Consider the following 21,166-nt stretch of genomic DNA (forward strand, 5'->3'; position numbering starts at 1 on the left):
CCAAGACTGGTTTGACGTCCACTCAATTCTCCTATCTATTAACACCTTCATAATTCTTCTGCTTCACGTACTTCATCACCTGCTCAATGAATCTCATCTGAGGTCTACCATCGCCATTCTTCCCTTCCGTCTGTTCTTCATTGATAATTTTCACGATCCCATCATTCTTCATGACATTGTCCCATCTTCTAAAAGACTTCTACTAATCTTAAATCTTCCGCTTTACGCACACGATTTGGTCATTTGGTCTCGTCCAATAAGCGTATAGGCTCGATGAGGTATATCAATCTGTGATCAATCAATGAGATTTGGAAGATCAACTAATGAAAGATCATTTGTTCTCTTTAATATTTTGAATGAGGGAATCTCAAGGAGTTAATTACCCTTAAGTTTTAAGAACATGAGATCTTATAAGGGAATTAATAATATCAAAGAAGGTCCCCCATTTTTCCTTTCTGAAGTCAAATATCTTCCTTGAACGTACTAAATTTTTTATTTTTGCGATATAACCATATTTATCATCTTTTTAGAAATTACGCAGACATCCGGTTTAACGGCGTGACGTCACCAACTTATCCACGAGGGGGCAATAGAAATCGATTTTTCGCCGCGAATTTCTTTCGAAGTTAGCGACGGATCGGAAAACAGAAATAATTTGTCTCACTTTATTTCTTATATTTGATAACAATCACCAATTTTATTTTATTTTCGCCTGTAATAGAGTGAAAAATTATACAGTACATTTAAAAAATATGTAAAATACCCACGTTTTTACTCGAACTTAAAATAAGAAAAGAAACCACTCTGCCTTATCCCAACGTCCGCATTGGATTTCCGCAGATTAAAAGAATACAATTTTCAAAAGCAAAAATGTGGTCATCTTTCACTTTACATTTGGCTCTGGTGTGACATAAATTTATCATCATACAATTGAGTTAGTAGTTATTGCGTTGAAATGAATGTTTACGGAGAAAGAAATTTTATTTAAGATAATAGAATTGATGTGCACCCCGTTTTTGGTTTTGAACATGTAGCATGTCGTCTTTCATTTATAAAATTTAAACGCGGGGCCTTGGGCCTAGGCAGGGAGGTTTATTTTCTTCTTTTTACTTCCAATAAAAACATTTAAAAATTATAAGTTAATATTAATGTATTTCAATTATTTATTCTCATTTTTTTAAATCAAAATGTGTTTTACATTAAATTTTAATCCACTGTGAAATTGTTTTCGTAATTTTAATTCATAAAAGCAAGAAAATAAGACTACCAACAATACCTACATACATCGGGACAAAAAATCAAAGCCTAAAAAGACGCGCGAAGCCATCTCGTAAAAATACACTTTAACATAAAAGGTAAAAGTTACGTCGCTGTTAGGCTCCAAACCTGTAGACACAGGCGTTATCCGTCGGGAAAATTTACTCCGTAGATGAGCGATGAAAAAAAGGCGGCTAATACTGGCTCTGAAGAACTAGAAATAGTGTAAGAATGCATTTTCATCTGATTCTGATCTATTAGAGGGAGGACCGGAACTTTTATGACGTCATCAACTTATAAAAAGTGGTCCGCGACTTCAGCATTTTCTCGAGACTCTTTCAAAATTACGATAGAATGGCTGATAGTGGAAGATATCTATTTCGTCTTATTTTCCATTGAAAGACGGATTCGCGCGGTCATTTTTTCCATCCCTCAGAGTTATAGATCAAGCGATAGCTTTTGAGGGACCAAAAAAGTGATCGCTCCACCCATATCGTTCTCTGAATTAAGCGGCCACAGTCCCTTTTTCCATCGCTTTATCCGTGGCTTTCCGTATTTACTCAAGTCATTCCGTTATAAAACTAAATGTGGCGCTGCAGTTGCTGTTCTGGGCCGCGCGTTCTGATTGGCTGAAGGACGGTGTCGGTGCTATGGAAAATAAAGACGTGGCGAGTGATTGAAAAATGGATGAGATTCTTATCCCTAGAGCAATATCGGAAAATTATCGCGTGGAACGAAAATTTATTCCGCCATTGTTGGAGCGATCTCTGCATCTTTGGAACGGAAAAAATGATCGCGTGATTCAGGGCGAACGAATTTATTCGCCGAATTGAGACTACGGGTGGGAGCGAAGGAGCCAATTGTGCTGGCATATGCGGAGGTGTAAGTCATTCGCCTTTTTAGAGCTGAACCAAGGAAAATAGGATATCTGTGTGATTATGGGAAGGATCGCACAAAGTGAGAATGTTGTCCCACTTGCGAGCGTCGGAGAAGTCGGGAGTGCGTGGTTCGTGCAAATTGGCGAGAATGCCATAAGGAAATCGACTCTGTCTCCTTTTTCGGACGTATAGCCGTGGGAAATGCGAGCCAATATGCATCATGGGAAAAAATACCCCACGGCCAGCGTAGGTACCACTTTTTGCAAACTGCTCAAGTCGTTCCAGACAGGTCCGTATCTTCACATGTCGTTGGTTGACTCTCTGTATCACATAAAGACGCGTTTCGCATTCTTCACTACACGTCCAAGTTGATTGCTGTACGGCAGAGATGTGTATAGTTCCAAAAAATATAACTAAGGTAAGCCACAGGTACTTAGAAAAATTTGTAAACAGTAACAAGGAATAAAAATTAATAAGTTTTTCATTTATGGTTTCAAGTACTATTATATCGTTTAGCTATTCTACCTAATTCTTTGCAATTAATAATCATGATTCTTGGAATTTCCATAGTTTATAAACTTTTTTTACTTTTTGCAAATTTTTAAAATTCCACTTATTGTTAGCAAAATATTTAAAATTTAGAAGAAAATGAAAGCTATATTCAGATTCATCGCTTGAAAAAACAAACATCGATTCGTTTAATTAATTTCGAGGAGAAATTGTTTTTATCCGCGGAGGTGAGCAAAAAACGCCTGTTTTCAAATGGCGCTATAGTTGAAACGGAAAAAAACCTTAAGGATAGCATTTGTTATCCTATTCCATTGATTTTGCACTTGCCTTTTTTTCCTTAAAAATTGAAATATTCCGAGTTATAAACATAAACGCTAAAATGAAATCATTTTCGGACGCTCTTTTCCAATTTTTAACAATGTTACGTCACGAAGTTTTGTGAAGAAACAGCAGATTCGTATTCAGCAGTCCAAAATACTTGTAGGATAATCAAAATTACCCCAAAACTCGCCACACGCGTCGCTGACTGGAGAGCGATCCGAATTTAACGGCGAAATGAACTAGAGTTGTATGGCTATGCTGACGGAAATTTATATTCGTAGTGATGTGATCTACCAAATTTATAACTTTTCATTGCTATTCCTCCCAATCACAAGCATAAAATCGTTAATATTGAGACTGAAAATGGATCGCTATGGACTCACCGCCTCGCTGCGGACATTTTTGCAAACCTATTGAAAAGCTTCTCAAGTGGCAAGAGCATAAATCAGGCTTTTACGTGCGGGACTGATTGGGGCCTCCTTAGCATGCTGTCATTCCCCTTGCAGTGACGGTTGGACTAGGTAAGGTATTCGTAACGAGAGTACCTACTATTTCCTTCACGTCGATTTATTTTTGGCAATTCCGTGATCTCCCAAACGATAGTGTAACAAATTTACGTTGTAACGGTTAATAGTGTAATAGAGAATCGTTTTTTCTCGGGGATAACAACTGTGAAACTGATTCTGGCACTTTATGCGAAGATAATAGGGTTATTGAACTGCCGCACCGTAAAAAGAATTAGCATCATTTGCTTTGTTTTCGAAACGCAATCTCAATTTCGGAGCGAGGTATGCGATAAATGGGATTTTAATCACTTTATTTTGCAAATGCCATGGCGTGAGAGTAAAACTCGTAACCGGTTATGGAAATCATTTGCTCCGAACGACGGAATAAGAATTTTCGTGCTCTCTTTCCCAAGGCTGCGTGCGAAATGGCGTTGTGGTATTTTTTTTCGTTGAACCTATACAGTGAACGGATAAATATATTGGTAATTTACGCAGACCCGATTCATTTCAAAATCAGAGGAGGATAGCAAAAGATAAGGTACATGGATAAAAGAATCTTACTCATTAAGCTATTCTATATCTGACTGGAAAAGAATATATTTGGTACTTTTCCATAATTACTTTCCCGTCTGCAGAAAATGTCCAAGGAGTGCTGAAACAGGTAGAGAAAATAGATGTTGCCGTGGAAAGGTGCCAAAAATATATTCTTTTTCACAATCAGTACGGTGGATTTACACAAAGTGACGCCTGAAGTTGTCTATCTGATTCTGTGATGAGTTTAAAATAATAAAGAAACGTAAGTTGCCACTGCCCTGTTTTCGTGAGTTGGTGGCGTCATTAGGGTTCCGGATCTTTCATTATGTCGCTCAGGAAGAACCCTTGATTGAGGCATGGAATCGCTCACCTGAGTGTAAAACAGCAGCATCGAACAGCGTGAGGCAGTTGCTCTAGGCAAAGGAGCTGAATAGCCCGTTCGGGTCGAGTTTTTGACGTCATCAACTTGTCTGCGAGAGGGTTGTGGCCGTCGATTTTTCTCAGCGAATAGCTCGAGAAAGATGCGGCACTATTTATTTTTAAAGCTGCATGACAATCTATAGTTTTTAAAAATTGTTAAAAAAATGCTGTGAAGGATGGACTTGGTTCTGAGGGCGCGTTGCATCATATAGGTCAACACCATTCCCTTCTCGTCAGATTGTTTTATTATCCCGTAGATTCTCAACAATAGTTAAAACTAATTGAAGAAGAAAAGGCTAATTGAAATAATTTAGTTTCATTGTTTTATGGTGGATACAAGCAGTGGAACAGGTTCTGGCACTTAGGCAATGCTTATTTAACTACAACTGCAAAGGACGAAGAAGAGTTCTTCGCATTATTTTCTTTGATAAAAAAGACTCAATTTTGGATCGAGATATGCAAGTAATGGGCTTTTAATCACTTTCTTTGCAAGTGCCGCAGCGTTGGAGGAAGACTCTTAACCGGTTATGGATATTATTGACTGTTATTGACCGTGGCAGGAAGGAAGGCGTTAATTTTCATGGCTTTCCTCCGTCGGTTACGTGCGAACTGACATCGTTGTGTTTGGTTTGATATAAAAAACTCTGCGCTGGCAGGAGGACGATTAGATCATTGATTATTTCAATCGAATCTGACGTAATAGGGAAGTACACTAGTGTTTCAAATGCACCAAACACATTTTTAAAATTAGAGTTCAGAATAACATAATGTCGTAAAACCACAGTTTAAATCCTAATAGTGAATACTTGATTCGAGATGACCGTCCGAAATATGGAAAATTTCAAAGGCCGCTAAAACGGGTGTCCATGTTGAATATTGGGCGTGACGTCACAAGGCAGTAGCAGAAGGCAGCTTCTACGCCGTTTAGTTCTACCGCTATTATTGCATAGAAAAATTACAGAATTTGAGGGTATCCGTTTTTTGCTGTCATAAAATATTTTCAGAATATATATGTGGCTGCTTCTCTTTTGAGTAAATGACTTCATCATTGCGTAATATATTAATATTCATTTATGTGTCAACTTCAGGTTTGGAAAGAGTAGTACGAATAGCACATTGAATCTTTAATAAATAGATGATGGTATTTATTTTTCGCTGGATATATTTTGGCACAATGCCGTTTTTCATGCCAAAACTTTTTTTGTAAGAACCGAGTCAAACTAATAAACCTATTTCAGACGTTTGCTGCAAGACTTATTCGTTGCGAATGTATTCACGCCGGCCGGAACGTTCGCCCTTCGCAACTAGAATCATGGGATGTTAGCCTTATTTCCGTGCTGGCTGGTTGTTGCAATGGTTCGCTGTCCAGGATGGGTTCAAGAAAAGATAATCTTGATTGGGAGAAGGAAAATTCCAACGATTTATAAATGGTACACCAAACTTTGATGTATTTATGGACACTGAATTTTTGAAAAAGGAGGACAGGTTCAACGCTCCATAGAAATGCGAAACGTTAAGGCTAACACGGGGAGACCACGTACCTTGCTCCATCTTTTTCAATTAGGGCCTTAGTTAGGCTGTAATTAATCAATTTTCATGCGTTACTTTTCACAAGTCATATATATAAAATATCCTCCGTTATCTAATGGGTCGGTTGGGGTAGTGGTAGCGTGCACGATATCAAGGAAAGATTACCGTGTTATTGACCAGGGTTCAAGACTACGTTATGGCTTAATTTTCTGTTGTCTTCATTGCGATCATACGGCGTCAAGTTTATCATTAATTATAATTGCAGCAATCGTTGACATGAGACAATTTTTTTATCATCATAATGGCGTTTAGGTATTTTAGCAGTGTCATTACAAACGCAGAGATACGATGACTACAAGGGTTGGTGTGCGCTAAAATGTTATTTTTTTCTTTGCTTATACTGACCAACTTCCACATTAAAAATGAAAACCACTCTTGTAAGAGCAAATATCATTAAAGGCTCGCGGCAAGCAACAATATGCGTACAGACATAATTAATAAGAACACAAAGCGAATATAAAATGCCATATATCTCGAACACTTGTAATTCACATTACTCCATAGGGAGTTTACTTACTCAGTACCTTGTACTCAGTACCTACCAGTTTACCTCAGTAGCAGTGCTAAAAGAACCATTCCGAAATATAATTTCAATTAACAAATAGGATGAAATAAAAGTTGATAACCCTGGACCGGGCGCGCTGGCGTATAAAATACGTCAATCTTTGAAAACCAAGGATTTCAGCATTGTACGTACATTCTGGGCTAGAATGGTCTCGTGCATTCCTACAATGTACTTTGACTGCCTATATTGCGAGTTTTCAAAGTTCGAGGTATTGTAGCTAATTTTTTAGATCAGCAAGATGAACCCGTCGCCAGTGAAGTACAAATTAAGCCGCGCGACCTGCCGTGTACCTTTATATCTGTATCGCCTATAAATGTACTAATTTCAACAAATAAAGATTAACTTTAGCAAAAATCGTTTGTTATCATATATGCACATATCATGGGAAAAGTACGCATTTTGCCCGGTCGTGTAAAACAACAGTCGCGCCATAATTCTTTAACCAAACTACTTTCAGTTTATAAATTACGTAGGTCTACGCGGAAGATGCTATATTTTGACTCAACACACTTTCTGATGTGACTGAGGTACCTATTAAGTAAATTATTATAATATAAGTATCAATTTGATCTTACAATACCTTCAAATGATCTTCAAAACAGAATATCATCGATAGGTAAGAGTCAGGAGCAGCCTTGAACCATTTATTCCGTATAGCTTGTGCTTAAGGCACGGGAATGAATATCTTCTCCAGGCTTTTGTTTCGACGTCGAGATGAAATTTGGAACAAAAAATCATTTATAATTCTATTTTGAATTCATGTTTTCGGTACTAGACGACATTTTTAGGAAGCAAACTCCACCGATTCCCGGAAACTCTCGCCGCGCTAAAGAAGGCGACGGAATACAGCGATACTCCACTGGTGACTACTGCCTTGTGACGTCACATCTCAATCAAGATGGAGGCACTGTGTTTCAGCGCAACATGAAATTTTCCGACTTTCAAAACGTTTTAAAGTGCATACCCCAGATGCAGGAAATAAAAGTGACTATACTAATGTTTCTTTTTTAGGCTAAACTTTCAAATTCAGCAATAAAAAAAAATTAGTGCACTTCCCTATTATGGTGAAACCTTGATAGCATATAGAGAATCCTCCAAAAAACCATAAGGAGAAGACAGGGAGAGCAACTTTGCTGACCACGTCATTAGGGGTAATAGCCTGATGAAAACAGTAGTAGAAAGAAAGGCGAAAGGGAAGGAGGGCAACGGACGGCCCCGAATAAGTTACATTGAACAGGTTATTAAGGACAAAAAAGGCTATTCGGGCTTCCAGCCGGGTGGTCTCCCTCCATTCTGCCGACGTTTCGGAACACGAGTCGGGTTCCATCCTCAGGGCTAATGGTGAGTGGATGAAGTTTGCCAGCTTGTTTTCAGGTTATTAAGGATGTAAAAGAAAAGAAATACGTTGTTATAAAAAGGTTAGTGGATAGGAGAGAGGAATAAAGAGCTGCGTCAAACCAATCTTAGGATTATTGAATAACGATGATGACAATTCAAATTTCCACATCACAAGCAAGAAAATAAAAAGTAATTAAGCAACTCCCCATTATTTATTTAAAAAATATTACAATATAAAATTCATAGCGGCGCGAACCACGCATCGGTTCGCACCGTTTCCAAGACGGCCGTGAAGATGTTGAAGATAACGAAGCAAAACATCAACAACCGATGAAAAAATAAAAGAAATGCTTATGAACTATTGAACTGTTATAATCTAATGAATATCTAATGGGGGCTTTTATGAAGGCGGATGCGTTGATCTTGACGAATAATAAATATTAAAAAAAACTAAAATTCCCATTATTTTCTGAACACACCTCGTATGCTTTTTTTATTTTTATTTTCATGTTCTAAATGTATAAACACGAAAATGCACCGTGTAACCACCCAACATGTGCGAACGCATGAGCAGAAAATGAAACCTGTTCCATTTTGATTCATGCATTCGAAAAATTTCCGTTCCGGTCCACCAAAATCGTTGATGCATTCATGCATTAACTCGTACGTATTAATGTACCGTATAACCACATCTTTTGGCCTCGCATTTGTAGGTCCGCATAGTTGGTACCAGGTTTGCCATGATTTCTCCAGCCATTCTTTCGTTAATGTTGTGGTGTAGTGATGGATCGAGGGCTATTACTTCCAGCTCCTCTCTGCTGACTCTTAATTTTCGTACACCTGCGGTTGAAGCTTCCCACATGGTGCACCTATGATATCTGCTCCCTTAAGTCAGTCGATAATCTCCCGACTTATGTGTGCCTCTCGCACTGAGACAGACGCGTGCACTTAATGAAGCGGTGCTTCTTGTCGTGGAACAGTGAGCAGCGCCCTCTATCTGCCCGTGTGTCCGTCTGCGTTCTTTTTTCCAAGGACGGCTTTAATTTCACGCCTGGGAAAATGGATGCATTACCTGTGGGAGATTTGCGCAAAGGTTCCCCTTGAAAAGATATTTATAGAAGAGATTGCTCCGAATGTCATTATTAAACCAGTAACAACGAAAGATATTCTGAGTGATCCTGCACATATACATCATACTACCCCGCAAGCCGCCTCGAGAATCCAGACAAGGGAGACGCCAACTATCGGCCGAATTCGAAAGTAGAGCTTCGAGGGAACCTTTGGTGGCTAGGCATTTACCGCAGTAAGCCACGTTGATCAAGCATTGGTATTGTTCGGTATTCTCTGATTTCTGTAGTTATTTTGTTGACATGAAGCTATCATTACGTCGTAAGCAATATATTTTATCCATTGATATTGTGCTTGAAGCTTTTAGTTTGGTTTTATTGCTACAATTCGTCACTCAACTACACAACGTTGGTAATATAGAAACACGTTGCGAAATCATAGGCATTGTAGGGTAGGTAGTCAGTTTTCTCTGGATAAATTGTTAGTGTTAAGCTTCGATAACTTCGTTAGTAATGTATTTTATGCATTTATATAAATGTGTGTGAGGTCTTTTAATTGATTTTGATCACTGCAATTCATCATTCCCCTTGACGGTAAACCCCGACGGTGGGAAACCACGTTGAGAAATCTTTGGCATTGTTGGGTTTATTGTGTTTTCTCTAATTACACTCGACGGCAAAAACAATTATTTTGAGCCCTGATACCATTCCTGCTAATTATTATGCAAAATGACCTCCTGAATCCGAACATGACATCCGCTTTCATCCATCACCTACCATTTTCAGGGGGAAGCCCCCACTCTAATTTTCATCACTTTCATATGTCTTGGAGGAATGAAAAGGATTATATTAGAATTTATATTTCTTATTAGGTTTTTTAGAGGTGAAAAGTTCTAAAACATGATAATTAATGGTAAGGTTGTAGATTTGGGGGGATTGATTTCCGTTAATGATTTAAAAACCCATTAAAATGATGAACCTTTCCTTTTTTCGCAATTTTTTCACTTATTTTCTTCATTTTTCAGCTCCTATTTTATTTTCCCATACCCCAAATATCCTACAATGATGGAAAAATATACATATCAACAGATTATATGAGCAATAATAAAAATATTTAGGTACACGGCATAGAAAAAATAATGAAAATGTGTGCCAACAGTTGAGAAGGTACGCTACCATGCTGGTGCCCTCAATACCACACGCGCATCAACAAAGAAAAAAATAACCAGTGTGAAGTGAAGTAGAAGTTTCTCATGCAAAAACAGCAGTAGGCCTAATATATCAACATGCCCGCATTCAATTTCCCTGAAAATCTCCTCACAAATTTGATGATGTCTTTATAGAACCTTTCCCTGTGTTAATCTGAAACTGCTCCTAAATATTCTATGAAAATATCCAGGTGTGAATGAAGGAAATGCATTTTTAGTGACACGTTAAACCCCGTGGCCTAATACGCTGACAGCAGTTCACACGTTTCTGAGCTCATTCTCACAGCTAACACACGTTTCAGAATCCAAGCCAAGCTCGATTTTATTTATAATTCAGGTGTTTCATGTACGTCGAATCTTTGAAAAGTTTCCTAATCTGGGGGTCCACGAGTTCCTTCCTTGGTTTTAGCCTCACTAATTGTAAGACGAGGAAATTAAGTTAGAAATTGAAATTCAGCTCCTGTCTTTTCGATTGCCTTCACAAAGTATTTCATCTGTCTTAATTTGATGTGCAATGGTGGCAAGTGAATATTTTCTGTCGAAACCAGGGAAACATAAGCAACATTTTTATAACCATGAGTAAAGCTTTCTCGCAGAGGCCAATTCCGTACTATGTAATGAATTTTCACGGGCGCGGCTGTTGTATTTGTTGGTATTTTATTGGAAAGCACTGGTAGTTGTAAATGAATTAAATGCAATAACTCTTCATATTTTAAAAGTTTTAGTAGTACCGTATTTTAACTTCACACACATAAGGATTGTTAACAAATACAGATCAATAAACAATCTTGGTAACCAACCAACAGAGACAAAACACAACTGAAAATTACAAATGTCAACACCCCCCCGTAATTGAAGATGTGCTGAAACAGCTCTTTAGCATTTCCATCAAATGAATTACAAATTTTTTTTTTTTAATTATTTTTAAACCATGCCTAAACCTCTCATACATTTTTCATGTTTTATACGATTTAAGCCCTTGGTAAGTATGTCAGCTGTCATTTCCTCAGTGGAGAGAAAATCTACGTTTATATTACCGTTTTCTACTTGTTCTCTAACAAAATGGTATTTCACATCTACATGCTTCATTCTATCATGGAAAACAGGATTTTCTGCTAACTTGAGAGCGCTCTGATTGTCCTCAAAAATAGTAATAATTTCTTGTTCCTGAAATAATTCGGAAATAAGATGTTTTAGATGAATAGCCTCTCTAGTAGCCTCGGAAAGAGCAATATATTCTGCCTCACAAGACGATTGGGCAACACATTTTTGTTTTCTACTACTCCAGGAGACTGGTCCACCTGCACAAGTGAAAACATATCCAGAGTATGAATGCCTATCATTTAGATCATTTGCAAAATCTGCATCAGAAAAACCAAAAATAGGCTTCCCAGTGCATTTGTATGTGAGTCCCATTTCCATAGTACCTTTTAGATAACGAAGTACCCGCTTGGCCATCTTCCAGTGTATATCTGTATGCTTCTTATTAAACTGGGAGAGATAGCTAGTAATGAAGGAAATATCTGGCCGCGTGTTGACGGAGAGATACATGAGAGTTCCAATTAATGACTGGTACGGGACATCTATGATATCCTTACCCTTCTCTTTCATTTGACTAACGTCAACTGGGGTCGAAACAATCTTACAATCTTCCATGCCAAAACTCTTTAAAGCATCTTTAATGTATTGTTTCTGGTCTATCTTGAATACTCCCCTCTTCTCATCTCTTGTAAAATTCATTCCCAGGGCATGTTTGATCTTGCCAAGATCCTTAATGACAAATCTCTTCTTCAATTCTTCCTTCAATTTCTTCTTTTCTTTCTCATCATTGGAGAATATAAAGAAATCATCAACATATAATGTAATAATAACTATTTTAGTTCCAATATGTTTAAAGTAGACACAGGGTTCATGTTTTGATTTAATATACCCTATCTCATACAATAACTTGTGAACTGTTTTGTTCCAAGCACGACTAGCCTGCTTGAGTCCATAAATAGACTTCTGTAATAGACAAACCTTCTTCTCTTCACCTACAGCTATGAAACCTTCTGGTTGTGTCATATAGATGGTTTCATCTAAAGTGGCATTTAAAAAAGCAGTTTCGACATCCAGATGTTCAACATCAAGATTCAGTTCTGCTGCCATAGCCAACAGCAAACGGATAGTTGAACCTCTGACTACCGGAGAAAAAGTTTCTTCAAAGTCTATACCATGAGTTTGAGCAAAACCTTTAGCAACTAAACGAGCTTTGTACTTGATGATCTTACCACCATTGTCTCTTTTCAATTTGTAAACCCATTTACATGGTATTACACTTTTATTTGCAACTCGCACTAGCTTCCAAGTTTCATTTTTTCTAAGACACTCTAATTCCTCCATCATTGCTTTCATCCAATGCTCTTTGTCTTCACTTTGCATAGCCTCTTCAAATGTGGTAGGTTCTTTGTCAAAGAAATTTTTTGCTTGTAAAACAACATGATCAGGAAATTGTTTCTTGTTACGTACCCTTTGAGGATATCTAGGACTCTTAGCAGTTTCTTGAACATTAGTCCCAGCTTTATCTTCTGTTGAGTCTGCATTTTCACAAGGAGAATCCAAAAGAATTTTAACAGCAGCCGCAGCTTCATCTTTTGTTGAATCTGCATTTTCATTGTAAGAATCCAAAGGAATTTGAGCATCAGTACTGCTCTCACCGGAAAAATTATTTTCTAAAAACACAACATCTCTAGCATGGACTACCTTCATATAATTAGAAAGATCCCTAAATTTGTAAGCTTTCTTATTCTCACTATATCCTACAAATATATGTTCCTTGCTTTTGCTATCCCACTTCTTGCGTTCCTCCTTTGGAATATGTACAAAAGCTCGGCAGCCAAATACTCTTAAGTGTGTCAAGTTGGGACGCTCACCTGTCCATTTTTCTTCTGGAGTCATTCCTGTAACGGATCTATGAGGTGATTTATTCTTGAGATACGTAGCAGTTCTCACAGCTTCTTCCCAAAATGACTTAGGTAGTCTGGCACTATGCAACATGGAACGAGCCTTCTCCACAATGCTTCTGTTTCCCCTTTCAGCAACACCATTTTGCTGAGGAGTACGGGGTATGGAAGTCTGGTGAATAATTCCTTCTGACTTAAGATAATCTGAGAATTCCCTATTAACATACTCAGAACCATTATCTGATCGTAAAATTTTAATTTTCTGGCCAGTTTGCTTTTCCATGAGGTTTTTAAACTCTTGAAACTTTACTCTAACTTGATCTTTTGTTTTAATGAAATAGGTAAATATCATTCTAGAGTAATCGTCTATAAATACAAGTAAATACTTATTTCCTTCTAATGATTTTACACTGAATGGTCCACAGAGGTCAGAATGAATCAACTCTAGGCATTTAGTCGCCCTTTTACTTTTGATTTTAAGAAAAGGTTCTCGACTCTGTTTCCCTTCTAGACATGCAGTACATACAGTTCTATTTTCCTCAGGGGCGTAATCAACTCCATCAGCTAATCCATTTCTCAGTAGATTCATACCATAGCGGCAGAGATGTCCCAACCTCCAATGCCAAAGAGTTTGCTGAGAAGGGTTAGTTGTAGCAGCCAGGGACTTTTCTGCTACCTGTGACTCTATCTTATATAACCCGTTACTGGGAAGAGCAGTCATTAAAACATTCCCTGAAATACTACAATCATTATCATGAAAAAATTTAGCACCTTCTTTCGTAAATACTACAACAAAACCTTTTGAAACACATTTTGACACAGATATAAGATTTGTAGCAAGATTAGGCACATGAACAACTTCAGAAATACTACTAATACTGTTGTTGTTATTACTTTTGTGAATCATGACATCACCTATACTGTCACTCTGCAACTTACGTTTATCAGCACACACAATCTCCAAACCAGAGTTACTTTTAACATTGAACAGAATATCTTTATGAGGAGTCATATGGGCAGTTGCCCCGGAATCCACAAACCAATCATTTTTATTGCTTTGAGCACAACCACCAACACCTAAATCCGAGAATAAAGTGTATTGTTTCTTGTGTAGCTGCTTGTGGGTTGAACTCGATGTCTGTGCCGTTTTCTTGGTCTTGTTTGGACAGTCTGGTTTTTTATGGCCGGGTTGGTTGCATCCATAGCAGACGATACCATCTTGAGAGTTGTTGCGTTTCGGGAACTTCTTTTTCTTCGGAATAGTTCGAGACGCATTGGATGCAAATGCAGTCTCAGTTGCACCATCATTTTTGGACATTTCATTTAAGAGTTTAGTTTTCACCACGTTCACCGTTACTTCAACTCCTGAATTCTCGAGTGCCATTACTAGGGGGTCGTAATGTGAAGGAAGACCTCCAAGCAAAATAGCAACTAAATCCTCATCAGGAATCTCCTTCCCAATATCAGCAAGCTTCTGAGCGGTATCCATTACGGCAGTTAGGTACTCTTCAATGGACGTATAATCTCCGAGGGATAACCGGTACAAAGTCTTTTGAAGGTTAAGTCTCCGGGCAAAACCCTTATCTTCATACGCATCGGCAAGAACTTTCCATGCTTCAGTAGCTGTTTTGCATCTTCTTACATGTATGATAGCGGAATCGTCCACGCACAAACAAATCTTAGCTAGGGCACGCTCATCCTTCCTGGACTTTGAAGCAGCATCAGTATGATCATCATTTGGGTATCCATCAACAGCATGCCACAAGTTTTGATCTATTAAATACGCCTTCAGCTTAAATTTCCAAGTTGGATATCCTTCACGCCCACACAACGGCTTAATGTGAGACGATATACCGGATGCGTCAGACGACATTATGAAGACTTCACTTACTTCTTATAATTTACCAGTCCTGGGCCCATAACCTCTGTTGGTATTTTATTGGAAAGCACTGGTAGTTGTAAATGAATTAAATGCAATAACTCTTCATATTTTAAAAGTTTTAGTAGTACCGTATTTTAACTTCACACACATAAGGATTGTTAACAAATACAGATCAATAAAAAATCTTGGTAACCAACCAACAGAGACAAAACACAACTGAAAATTACAAATGTCAACAGTATTCACAAAGAAAGCAGCACTATTTCGTGAAGCCTGATTGCAGTCCCATGAGTAGAGCGACAAATTTCAGATCAGCGCAAACTTACCAATTATAATCACGATAATTAATTCTTTCAAGGATTCAACTGATATATCGGTACGTCTCTTTCATATCAGCAGAGTATGCAGACAGGACAGAAGGTAACTCATTCCCATTGGCCAACAGGTCCACTTTAAAGCTTGTCTTTGACGAATCCATAAGCAGTCTCCATTTTTTGGGTCACATGGCATCATCAGTTCTATCAATAATGCATTTAATTACAGAAAAAAACAAGCCTTTACCTTCCATAAAAAGTAATTTCAGTGCTGACTGACAGGAAAAGATTTTTATGCCCTTTTCTAAGGGATTGTCATTCATTTACGCGAAACTATGTGCCATATGCTACAGTGGTTTGACCAAATATTTGGTTAAATTACTGTAACAAGTGGTGCAACAAACACTTGGAGCTTAATCCTAGTCCTGACCGCCAACTTGGCCGCCAAAGTAAAATTTATAAGTGCACTTTTAAAAATTAAAAGAAGAGGTAATTGTTGCGATGCTTAAGTCAATTCACCGCAAACATAGTAGAAGCGATGAGGATGATTTTTACACATTTAATCTCGGTAATGATAACAACTCAAGCCCATATACTGACATTCACTTGGAAAAAGCCGGAGTGAAACAACTTCTACTGTAATCCTTGTGTAGGCTTTCGCGGTGTGGTGAGGATTCAGCGTGGAGGTTTTCCGGGTTACTACCGCGTAGATTCTGTAGATTGATTTGCGATCAGATTTGTCTGCAGAGATGAATCTATGTAACCCCGAAAACCTCCACGCTGAACTTCTACTGTTTTGCACAATTTTAACTACTTGGAAAAAAAGGATCATCCTTGTCCGAAACAGCGAGAAATGTTGACTCTGCGATTGCTAGAGATACCGAGGGAAGATTACGACAACTTCAATACACACAATTGATTAGAGAGGCTGATACTTTGTGCAACTCCATTCTTAAGGAGAAAGAATACTTTTTAACTGAAATGAGAATATAAAATCTTAGTCTTATATTTTTCGTGGAATAAGGAAGTATTACTTTTCCTTTTTGGCTGCGAAAGCTAAGAGAATTGCCGTCCAAGGCTAAGCGGGCGAGGCATTGTGAGGGCCAGCGTAGTAAAGTGAACCTTCCGAGGTATTGATACAAATTTTAATCATTGTTGCTATGCAGCAAAATATTTCTTTATTGCTGCTGTTTCTTGTTATATATATATTTTTATCATTCGGTGGAGGAAGACGTGAAATGGGAGCAGGAAAATTTTAAAAAATACGTGAAAATTTGCGAAAAAATGGCAAAATTGATAATTCTTAATGCGTTTTCACACAATTTACGGAGACTTATTCCCCCCGAATCTACCTCCTTACCACATTTGCACCCCTCAAAACCCTTAGAAAAAATTTAAATGCTAAAGTAATCGTTTTAATTCCTTCAAATGACTGAAAAGTGATAAAAAATGGAGGGGGAGCTCCCCCGAAAATGGTGGGTGATGGGAAAAAACGGAGTTCATATTCGGATTTAGGAGGTCATTTTACAGTAGAAGCAGCAGGAATGGTGTCAGGGCCGATAATCATGCCGTCCAGTGTTATTTTGTTAGTATTATGATAACGTTGTAAGTAATATATGTTATGCGTTACCAATAGCCAATACTTTCCAAGGCCAATACTTTCAATTCACCGCCTTGCTGGCTAAGGCAACCAACGGAAATTAACAATTCCCTCATTTAAAATACACTCTCCCTGCGTGGCACAGCCGCTATTCGTTGTTGCCCCTAGGTATCTATATACCTCTTCATAACCAAGAAAAATCTTCCTCGACATATTTCAATTGATACAGCGGGATGCCTTGACGATACTTAATACCACAGAGTTGTGCTCCTACTACGCCTATGCTATTATCAGAACCCTAACCTCGCTGCGTCGGCCATATTGTCAGCGCCTGCAGCGCCGCCATCGGTGATTTGAGTCTCGAGGGGGGTGTTGGAATACTAGCCGTTTGCAATAAATGTGAGTAAACCCGTATGACTTGGGCCAATCCATTGGATATTGGAGTGTGGTCCAACTGACAAACACCAATTTCTAGTTCAATATCCTTTTCACAATATGGGGCACAATTTCTTGCCCAATTTGGAATTTAGAACAGGTTCTATTTTCTCGCATCCAAACTCCAATCTGAAGTCAGTGTTGTTGACTCCTAGTGGCCGAAATCTCTTTTCAAAACATCAGGTTTGGCGGTAAAACATTGTTTATTCCCGATAATTCGCTTGAATTTTCTAATATGTGGACGAAAGAAGTTTTTTCACAATTTATTGAAGCGTACAAATCACACGGATGCTTATGAAACGTAAATACATCGTAATACAGTGGCGTTCTCTAGCGGGACATTAGAACACTATTTCGGCCAATATTGGTGCAAATATCGATGCGTGTCGTAACGACCAATATTTTGAACAATATTGCGCGCCGATTAATTGGACAATAAATTAGAAAGTTTCATATGGGCTTAAGAGTGATTTGACTAATGATTTATACCCGGATTTTATTTAAGTCCAAATTTAATTTATTTAAGACAAAATCAGTTCGGGCGATAAAAATTCCTTTCGACGACCAACCTGCATAGCAAACATCCAAGACCCTTGGGGTAAACATAGATAAATCTAGTTACCCTAATACTTTTCTGTTCACGATTCTCAGAAAATCCAAATCTGCTCCAATCTGAATCTGTTGAATGTGAATGGATCAATTAGAATGAGCTGCGTTCGACGGATTCGTCTAGTAGCTGGATTATTTGATTAAATAGCAACGTAGCCAACCACTACCAAGTCAACTGGATTCGGATTCGCTTCGAACTATTTCATCAGAAAATCATGATTCAATCGTCAATTCATATCAATATATCTATCAATTCATTCGGTTCATTCCAACGAGTTGTGCATTTTGAAAGACATTTCTCTACAATTAAGAGAACAGGGATCGCTACAAAGGAATCGATGCTCGACTTTTAAGATTCTTCAAAACTACCTAGATACTTCAAACCAAAAGTATCGAGTGAAAAGTAATCGCGATTTCGGACGGTATGGAGACTGCAAGTGGATACAGCGAGGAATCGCGAGTAACCGCTACTCGGTACATGATACTAAATCGTATGCCTCGTTCAGATTACGATTGCCCGAGCGATCTTCCTAACGATAGTTAGCCGGACTAGCAGTGTGAATGTTTATCCTGACAATAGTTACCGTAGTTCCGAACGTTTCCACAAATGCCGGAAAAGGGAGCGACAAGAGAAAGACGGAAAGTTCGTGAAGCTCCCTTCGCTCTATTTTTTTCATGAATTTGTCCAAGCAAGGGAGGCTATGGGCGGAAGAAAAATTATTCGTTAAATACACGGTGAACACTTGACCCTGCATGCCACAACAGCTTTGCTAACCACCAATTTCTCGCTCACTTTAGGTGTCAGCACTGAGCCAGAAAGTAGGTAGGGATAATTATCAAGAAGGTACTCAACAGGTTTTAGCCATCGTTGTGTGAATGCACGATTGTTCAAACGATTGCTGGAACAATCGTAATCTGAAAGAGGCAGTACGGGTGTCAGTTGTGATCGATACCGGAAAGTAATAGTTTAGCCCATTCTTGGATGTTTGCTATGCAGGTTGGTTGTCGAAAGGAATTTTTATCGCCCGAACTGATTTTGTCTTAAATGAATTAAATTTGGACTTAAATAAATTCCAGGTATAAATCATTAGTCGAATCACTCTTAAGCCCGTATGAAACTTTCCAATTTATTGGCCAATTAATCGGCGCGCAATATTGTTAAAAATATTGGGCGTTACGTACCGTACGACACGCATCGATATTTGCACCAATATTGGCCGAAATACATAAGAGTTTACTTACATGCAAGAAGGAGGGTTCAACCATGCGAAAATAGTATTGTTGTTGCCATGGGGCGCGCTTATATAAACAGGATGGAAGACATCAAACAAACGGACAGCAGTCATACTTATGATTTGCATATATTCATAAGTATCAACCTCGCATTTTTCGATGACGGCATAATGTCTTCCGCGGTGTGTAGGTACACTCGACTTCAAGGTTGCAATTTCCTAGTAGGTACATACTCATCACAAGGCCGCAGGGAAAACGCGTAAAGCACAAATAAGCAGTTCCGATTGAGTAACTTATTTGGCGGAAAGGAAACGCCTTATCTAGTTTTTTTTTTTTAAGGGACCAAGTTCTTTGGGAAACAAAGAACCAGGTCTCCTTTTCTTCCTATGGCTTACTTCCTTGCTTTCCTCATTTCCTTCCACAAATTCTTGCGGTTACGCACGCCGCGGCGGCGCGGTTTTCCTTCGAATCAAAAAAAGTAGTTTTTTCATTATTAGTGGAGAATTTTGGATAAAACTTTCTGGCAGAACAACGAATATTTCGAATTCTTTAATATTCAAGGTACTCGTGTATTTTATTGCTGAAGTTTTAACCAATTGATCTTAATCTGATGACGTTTTCAATTAATTATAATTCATTATTAGAAGTAGAATTCTTTCTTACCTTCGGCATGTAGAGCTGAGAGTTCTCCAAGTAAACGTTTTTGAGGTCTTCGAGGGAAGTCCACCTCTCCGTGGTGAGCCTGAGGTACATGGTTTGCGCCATGAGGGCTCCCTTGAGCGACAGGAAGTCCAGCTGGAAACAAGAAGTAGGATCCTAATGTATTCAAATTTGATACATCATAAGTAAAACGAATATTATTGCGAATCATACAGTGTTAAAAATTGTAACAATGGCTATTTTCAAGATGCATATAAAGTAATTCATTATTCCCCATTCCCTCAGACCATTTCACCTTCTCCATTCTTCTCCACATCTCGAACGCCTCTATAATTTCTTGATCTCCTTCCAACCATAAGATATTCGATCGACCTAACGATTTTCAATCGATCGCCATTGGTTTCAATAATAGCTGAGGTGTGCCAGGCACTTGTGAACGAAAACTTAATTAATTTCAAAGGTATAAAAAATGAATATTCTAAAAAACGAGAATCAATACAGCTTCCTTATGGCAATACTAAAAGTCAATGGAACTAAAGATCTTTGGGAATACTGAGAGATCCAAGTTGGGCAACGTGAATTTAAGTGCAAAAAAGGGGGCACTTTTTAGAAAAAATTAAGTGTAAAACTTAATACGGAGTAAAATATTTTAAATGGAACACTATCCCGCAAATGAGTACCCAGACTAAAACCCTTCTCCACTCCTGCTTCTATAATTTACCCCACCTAAACCTACCCTCAATATAAATACCAGGCTTTATGCTCCTTAAGTTAGACAGCTCTTGATAATTATGCGTATACATTGAATTCCGGTCGAGAAATCTGGATAACTGAAATAGAACAGATCAATGATTCATTTGTTTGAAAGACATCCCGCGAAAGAGTACTCAACCTCAACCGTTTCTCCATTAATGCTTCTATATTTTACCCCACCTAAACCTACCCTCAATATAAATACCAGGTTTATGCTCCTTAAGTTAGAGAGCTCTTGATAATTATGCGTATGCATTAATACCGGTGGAGAACTCTGGATAACTGAAATATACATGTATATATTTCAGTTATCCAGATCAATGATTCATTTGTCTGAAAGACATTCCGCGAAAGAGCACTCAACCTCAACCGTTTCTCCATTCTTGCTTCTATATTTTACACCACCTAAACCTACCCTCAATATAAATACCAGGTTTATGCTCCTTAAGTTAGACAGCTCTTGATAATTATGCGTATGCATTGAATTCCGGTCGAGAAATCTGGATAACTGAAATAGAACAGATCAATGATTCATTTGTCTGAA

At 38.2% G+C, this 21,166-nt stretch overlaps 1 protein-coding gene across 1 annotated transcript in view; it reads right to left on the reverse strand.

The window, feature by feature from the left end:
• LOC124162033 (polyunsaturated fatty acid 5-lipoxygenase-like) overlaps positions 1-21,166 on the reverse strand; it is a 121,229-nt gene that overhangs the window by 27,383 nt on the left and 72,680 nt on the right. The window contains exon 3 of the mRNA XM_046538362.1: positions 19,873-20,004. Within this exon, the coding sequence (XP_046394318.1) occupies positions 19,873-20,004 (132 nt within the window). The remainder of the gene's footprint in view (positions 1-19,872; positions 20,005-21,166) is intronic.

The sequence above is a fragment of the Ischnura elegans genome, chromosome 7, assembly GCF_921293095.1.
Source record: "Ischnura elegans chromosome 7, ioIscEleg1.1, whole genome shotgun sequence".
In the NCBI taxonomy this organism is placed as follows: domain Eukaryota; kingdom Metazoa; phylum Arthropoda; class Insecta; order Odonata; family Coenagrionidae; genus Ischnura; species Ischnura elegans.